This window comes from Lasiodiplodia theobromae, assembly GCF_012971845.1.
Source record: "Lasiodiplodia theobromae strain AM2As chromosome Unknown scaffold_88, whole genome shotgun sequence".
NCBI lineage: Eukaryota > Fungi > Ascomycota > Dothideomycetes > Botryosphaeriales > Botryosphaeriaceae > Lasiodiplodia > Lasiodiplodia theobromae.
Window position 1 is genome coordinate 24,191 of NW_023336572.1, and position 7,222 is coordinate 31,412.

General features: G+C 52.4%; 3 protein-coding genes across 3 annotated transcripts; all 3 read right to left on the reverse strand.

Moving 5' to 3' along the window:
* Positions 1-1,098: 1,098 nt before the first annotated feature.
* LTHEOB_12967 (uncharacterized protein) lies at positions 1,099-1,919 on the reverse strand (the record flags this gene model as incomplete). Its single annotated transcript, XM_035509892.1, has 3 exons — positions 1,099-1,288; positions 1,341-1,626; positions 1,682-1,919. 3 exons carry the CDS (start codon positions 1,917-1,919, stop codon positions 1,099-1,101), a joined length of 714 nt encoding a protein of 237 aa, XP_035363302.1.
* An 875-nt stretch (positions 1,920-2,794) lies between these two features.
* LTHEOB_12968 (Lipase GDSL) lies at positions 2,795-4,105 on the reverse strand (the record flags this gene model as incomplete). Its single annotated transcript, XM_035509893.1, has 4 exons — positions 2,795-2,964; positions 3,048-3,658; positions 3,770-3,847; positions 3,945-4,105. 4 exons carry the CDS (start codon positions 4,103-4,105, stop codon positions 2,795-2,797), a joined length of 1,020 nt encoding a protein of 339 aa, XP_035363303.1.
* A 1,292-nt stretch (positions 4,106-5,397) lies between these two features.
* On the reverse strand, positions 5,398-7,122 carry LTHEOB_12969 (Sugar transporter; the record flags this gene model as incomplete). Its single annotated transcript, XM_035509894.1, has 5 exons — positions 5,398-5,645; positions 5,710-5,912; positions 5,968-6,261; positions 6,317-6,694; positions 6,752-7,122. 5 exons carry the CDS (start codon positions 7,120-7,122, stop codon positions 5,398-5,400), a joined length of 1,494 nt encoding a protein of 497 aa, XP_035363304.1.
* Positions 7,123-7,222: the final 100 nt, after the last annotated feature.

A 7,222-nucleotide genomic window follows, 5' to 3' on the forward strand; every position in this document is an offset into this window, starting at 1 on the left:
GCCGGCCAGGCACTTCTCAGACGTGATAGGCAGACAGAAATAGCCCCAATGTCGTTATCGTTGTCACCACATGGTGACTGCAGAACAGGCGGCTGAGCACTTCCCCAGCAAATGGAAACCCTAAATATGGGAAGAAAGTGCAAAAGATTAGAAAGGTGCGCCAGTCGAACGACCCTGCCCTGTGAAGAACCTCCCGTCAGCGTTGCTAACTCATTGGTGCGATTGGCGTATAAAGCAGTTCGGGAGTGAATTATGGGCCCCCAGCTAATGCTGCGCCAAAATGAAGCGGAGCTCTTCCCGGTTCGATGAATCATCCCGCGCTTGTCGGAACTTTTCCCGCTTGATGTCTTCGGCTCGGTGCCGGGCCATTCATGTCACTTTCTTTTTGTCTTGACTTGAGGAAGAACTCGCTAAACGCTGGTGCTGTGCCGTCGCGTGTCTCAGTCGCCCTACCTGCAAAACTCAGCATTTTGCGCGTTGATAAAGAAGAATCAACACCTCGAGTGTAGCTTCCTCAAATCCGTATCATTCCTGACACATACCTCTGCGTCCTGAATTTTGTTCGACGTTGTTCGGGAAGGATTTAAGGTTGTAGATCCACTAGTCGCGAAGGAGCCTGAATAATGTGGAGTTTCGTAACGCCACGGCCATCCACGCGAGCTTGGCCTGAGCACTGCGTCAGAATAAAAAGGAATACTAAACACTAATTTAGTTTGATTTATATGTAAACAAAATTGTGGTAGTCAAAGTTGTCGCCAGGACGCTCGTGTCGTAACTGAGCGAACCGACTTCGTACGGCAGAAAGCCGCTGGAAAATGTACCGGGGGTTTATTTGCAGCCGAAGGCCAGCGTGGATTTGTTTTCGCTCGTGTTATATGTAGTTAAAGCTAACTTCCGGTTTAAAAGTAAAAAGTATTTTGCCATCGACAAATCATCAACAGACGAAGAGGTCCAGACTACTTCGCATGTAAGCATTTAAAACGGGAAATCACGCCGAGAAACTACCAAAGGGAATAGTTGCAGCAAAGTGATTTCCAAATCTACATCTTACCGAAGCTCTCTGAAAGGAGCTCAGTCAATGACCGCCATTGCACATTTCTAATTTGTCAGTCCACGCCTGTCAATTTCCGAGAAATCAACATAACCCTGATCTTTCACAAAGGTGTAGTACCATGGCCCTTGCTCCTGTTTCTCGGCAAGGCGCACGTAAACCTCCGCATGTGCCGGCCCACTTCGTTCCATCATCGCCGGCTTACCTTCCTCAGTTCTCTCGTCGGTGAAGTAGAACCTGAAAGTCATTATCAGAAAAGGAATGCTATCTAGGAGAATGGATGGCTTACTTGAAACCCCTACTCCGATACACGTTGCTCAAGTCCCAGATCATGTGCGCAGCTGCAGACTTGCCCATACCGAATGACAGAACCTGAGGAAGGGACAAGACGGGCAACTTGTTCCCGGTGAAAAAGAACACTTTCGTTGTGTCTGCTGGAAGCTCTTTGAAGCCCAGAACAGCATGATGTGCCGCCAATGCAGCACTGGTGACGTTAACATTCATGTCCTTATTGAAGCTCTCCAGCGAGAAATCCTGGAGGGGGTCATTTTCCGGCAAGACGGTGCGGGCCGCCCCTGTAGTCCATCTTTAGCTGAGACCGGTTGCACCATCACATAAACATGCACGCACCGTTATAGATGACAACACTCGGGTGTCCGAATTCCGACGTGACTCGTTTGAAGACTCTGGGGATTGTTTCTGGGTCTGAGAGGTCTCCTCGGAGCTCGAGTTCGCCATTTGGACCCCAGCCGTCCTCCTTTCCTCGAGCCACAAGAGCTACTTTGTAGCCCCTTGCAGCAAATGCATCTGCCGTGTTCTGACCAATGTTTGGTCCTGCGCCCAAGATCAAAAGGACTGAATGGCTCATGGTTCTGGGATAAGTCAGTTCTTAGCTTTGAGTTCAGCATGACTACCTCACATTTATATATGCAGCATTGCGGAAAACAAGCCGGAGCTACCAATAATCGATACCGAAATGCGGAGGTGAGCTGACAAATAGAAGAATGTGGCGTGCGGTACTGGCTGACAAACAATTAAGGCCGATGCCGAAAATTGTCGGGGTGAGCGAATCCTTCCCATCCTCATTGGTCGCATTGAGGCAGTGTCACTTTTTTAGCCCCATGATGCAATATTGCTAACAATTGTTTGACGTCTAGATTGACAAGGTAAAAGAAACTCACTTAAGTCTTTCTTGTGTGGTTGAATGTAAGGGACGAGATAACCTTATTGACATAAATGGTGTGCAAGCACCAAAAAAAAGTCCTTTCTGCCCGAGGCGTTCCTCACATCTCCAACTTCGTCCTGAAAACTCACCAGTATATTGTGACATCGTACAGACCAGAGACAAGTTACCACGAAATAGATTGTGCATTTCCTACAACATACATGTTTTCGAAGTTGTCCCCATCCCAACACCACGGCAAAATGGAACACAGACTTCAACGTGGAGATCAAGTGGTAGTGTTGGTGATTTTGCATGCCCTGTTCGGTATTGAAAATCTGGGTTTAGCGCTAAGATGTGTCTATGAGGCCTCTTCCACATATCGCCGGGTTAGTTTTGTCGAACACGGCCCTTGTGTCCACCTTCTGCAGAGACAAGGGAGGTTACCATTATGTGAAAAAATCAATCACTTATTATCGTTTCTCCCTGCCTGGATATCGCTAGATAGACATTTATTCGGTTCTATGGTGACCTATCCACAATCTCACCAAAAATGATATCCGTCTTCTGAACACCCATTCTCAAGCCTTTGGTCCTTCGCCTTCAATCAAGAGACGCATCTTCTCCGCATAGTCATACCACCCCGGCAACACCTCCCGGTGGAAGTACTCCGTCCCCTCGGCCCCATCGCGCCCCTCGAAATCATCCTTCAAATCCCAAACCCGATCCGGTCCCGCACCAAGAACTCTCCCTGCAACAAACAGATCCGTTAGCCAACCGCTTCTCCAAACCGAAAAGAGAAAGTAAAAAAAAAAAAAAAAGAAAGAAACTCACCAACCACACCCCCCTCCTCCAACACCCGCACCGCCCTTACCACCACCCCCGTATCCTCGGCCACCGGACAACCGACGGCATGAAACAGTCCGCACAAATCCGGCGCCTCCTTCCCGCCTTTCGACCCGTCCGTCATGGGTGTGCGCGTCAACCACGGCGCCACGGCATTCACGCGGTGGCCCCTCGCCGCGAAAAGCGGGCGCAGGATGCGGAAAAGGCCGCGCGCGGCGTGCTTGGACGCGGTGTAGGCGGCCGAGTTCGGGAAGTCGACGTAGGTCAGCATGGAGAGGAAGACGGTGAGGTGTTTGTGGTAGACTTCTTCGGCGCCGTTGGTGTGGCCATTCGTCCCGTCGGCGGCGGTGGAGGGCGGCAGCTCGAAGTAGAGTTGGGCTAGCTTGGCTGTGTAGTGCAGGGCGAGGGCGTTGACGGCGAGGGCGCTGGTGTCGGGGGTAGGCGGGATGTCGGCGGCGGCGTCGAGGGCGGTGGACGGTGAGAGGGGTTCTTCGTCGGGTGTGATGAAGGGGGAGCCGAGAAGGCCGGCGCAGGTGACGACGGCGTGCAGGACGTGCGCTGGGTGGAAGCGGACGGCGGCCTTGAAGGCGGCGACCTGGCTGGGCCAGGAGGTGAGGTCTGTGAGGACGAATTGGGCGCTTTTTGGGGGAGGGAGGGAAATGTCAACAGGGTGAATTTCTTCCGAGGATGGAGGAGGTGCTGCTGCTCACTGGTAGCCTCTTTCTTGGAGAGAGGCAGCGTGCTTCAGGCCGAGCTCTTCGTTGATGTCGACAATGTTGACGTAGGCCCTGTGAGGACAGTTTAGCTGCACTGGACCAATCAAATCTCGGGTGTAACCAATGGAGAAGATGGGTGCAGGTTGATGATGAAATGGATATCGCATACCCCTTCTCCGCATATGTCTCTGCAAGCGAGGCGCCTACGCCAGAGGCACCGCCTGTGATTATTACATTCTTTCCGGCTAGTGAAACACCCGTCAGTTCCTGCTTGTTACACTGGTCCAGGCTCAACGCAGGAGACAGTGGAATGGAAGATTGAGAAGGCATTTTGACAGACAGCAGCATCAGTTGAGGGACTTAGCCGGGACCGATGTCGAAGAGACAAGCTGCAACTCAAGCCAAATAAATTAGATGGTCGCGGAGGATTTGTTTACTTTCGTGTTGTACCACTTTCCGGATGTGGCTTCGTCGAGCTGAATGCTGGCATTCAGCCTGCATGCCAAGTCTGCTTCTCCGCATTTCACATGAAGCCAGTTCGCTAGGTTTCGATTAGGGTGGGTCATATGTATATTCTGACGAGATATAAGCGAACGATGCAGGGCTTTCAGAAACGTGACACGTTCTTGGGGAGGGACAGAGAATCGTCGCAGACTCGACTTACGTCAGGTGATCGTCCTGTAATAGCCATTCCCCACCTACAAGGAGTTGATTATACAAGGCCTAAAAACGGATCGATTTGTGAAGGCCGTGGAAAGAGAAACCCCACCATCAACGTTGGTTTCTCGGCTCTCCGCTCAGACCCCCACCGTCCGCATGTGGGGCCGCACTGAGCAAGCGCAGCTTACACCCACCCCCAATGCCAACTTTGTCTCGGACTGCACGACCCCGCGATGTGTTTCTCATGCGGGAAAAGGGAAATATTCTGTATATCTGCCCAATGACTGTTGCAGCTACGTATCTTCGTTCGTCTACAGTTAATTCCAGGCCATTGCATGGCCACGGCTCACTGTTCCGATGACGACGCGTGTCTGTATGTCAGCCTCCGAGCATCCCTATAACTAATGCGGGTTGAATAATGTGTGTCTTGTGTTGGGTGTGCGTGTTTCGAAAGAGACGGTGAGCAGAAGCTGCGCTCAGCTGAAATCCTTACCACTGTTATGCCCAGGCCTTACCAGGAACGGACCAGCACATGCTTTTTCTCACCGAAGACCCTTTTAGGGCTATACCGCAATAGTGGGTTCCCAATTCCTTCATATTAAGCCAAAGGAGTAGTGCTGACAGGGTCCTCACTAGCTGCCCATCAATCGGAGATGCTGTCGTTGCCATATGAAAGGACATCACCAGTGACTTTGAAACCGTGTGGTCATGAGAAAATTGCTTTTGTACACGTATAAAGTACAGCCTATCATGGTATCATCAAATATTCATACAGCATCCACCACCATACCCAAACCTTTACATCGATCATGGTATCATGAAAAAACAGGAACAAAGAAAAGCGACGCCAACCGAAAACGCTGCCAACAAGAGCTTACAACACAGACGTTCTACTCACAAAAGAGAGTAAAACATGCTGAGGTCAGACGCCCTCAATCTCTGTGCACAAATGACGAACAATCTTAGTTCATCTCCTTCTGGTTGCTCCTGCTCTTCTCCCAGTCCGAGTCGGAGTTGGTACCTTCGCCATCCTGGCTGTGGCTGCGGCGCGGGACGTCGCCGCGGTTCTCGGCCATGTTCTCGGCGTCCTCGATCGTCTTCTCGACGTCGAGCACCTCGCCCTTGCGCACGCGGCGCTCGGTCCACACCGGGTTCTCGTTCTTCTCGTACGCCTCGGCGAAGATGGCGTCCATCTTCTCGAGCGGGTAGCCTATTGAGTATTTTATTAGTCGCATGTTCCATTGATGATTACGAGGAGACAGAGGAGTGCTTACCGTTCGTCTCGACAAAGGTGAAGTAGACGATGGGGACGAAGGCCCAGTTGAAGCACATGAAGACAAAGTACGTCTCCCAGGCGATCTTGTTGATCATGATGGGGGCGAGCTGGACGACGGCGTAGTTGAAGATCCAGTTGGCGCTGGTCGACAGGCCGTTAGCTTCGGCACGGATGCGGATGGGCGTAATTTCGGCCGGGTAACTGCGTACCAGTCAGTATCAATTGTAGCGGGCACAAGAATAGTGCGGAGACATACAGCCAAGTGACACCGAGCCAACCCATGGCGAAGAACGAGTTGTAGACGAAGATGAAGACGGTGGCGACGTAGGCAGGCGGCTTGGTGCCGGCTGACAAGCAAGCACCGACGATCAGTAGGGAGATGGCCATGCCGATGGCACCCCAGAGCATGAGGCGACGGCGGCCTAGGCGGTCGACGATGAACAGGGCGACAAGGGCGGCGATGAAGAACTCAGTGCCCAAGCAGCCGGTCATTAGGCGGGAGAGCTCAGCATCGAAACCGAGCGAGTCTTCGAAGACGGTGGTAGCGTAGCTGGGAGCTGTTAGTATCTTGGAGCGGCTCGTAGCTGCGAATAGTGAGAACGTACTAAGTGACCAAGTTCAGACCACCAATCTGCTGGAATGCCTGAGAGCAAAAGGCAATGGTGGCACGCCAGCGGTTCATCTCGGGTCCCTTGCTGAAGAACTCCTTGACGGTGAGCTTCTTGCCACCGGTGATGGCGTTGATCTTCTGGATATCCCGGACCTCGGCGTTGATTCTCTCATCATCCGGAGTGCTGTCGTAGAGGTGGGCCATGATGTCGCGAGCAGCGGCCTCCTTGTTGTGCTTCAGCAGCCAACGAGGCGACTCCGGGTAAGCAAGGACACCGAGGATGAGCAAAATACCGAAGACGGCCTGGAAGGCGATGGGGAAGCGCCACTGGAAAGAGCCGTACTGCGTGACGAACCAGAAGCCGTAGTTGATCCTGTGTCAGAGTCAGCGGGACTGCAGGCGACAGAGAAATCGAGCAGTGAGTACGCACCAGTAGCTGACCATGATACCGCCAGTGATCAGGGCACCTTCGAACAGCACGAGGAAACCACGAATCTTGGGCGGAGCCATTTCGGACTGCCAGACGGGGATACTCGAAGTGTTCATGCCGTTTCCTACACCGGTTACAATGCGGCCGACGATCAACATGCCCATGGTGACGGAAGCAGTTTGGATGACGGTGCCGATGAGCATGATCATGGTGCCGATCAGGACGGATTTTCTCCGGCCGAGCTTGTCACCACAGCCGATGATGAGGAAAGAGCCGAGCAGACAACCGATTTCGTAGATGGCGACGACCAAAGCCTGGATAGCACCGTCTTTGAAGTCACTGTCCATTTGGGGGAAGGCATCCAGGAACATGGGTTCGGAAATGATTCCGGACATGATACCCTGATCATAACTGGACGGCGCGGCTGTGGATGAACAATGAGCACTATGCCTGGTGTTGAAGTGACTGGAA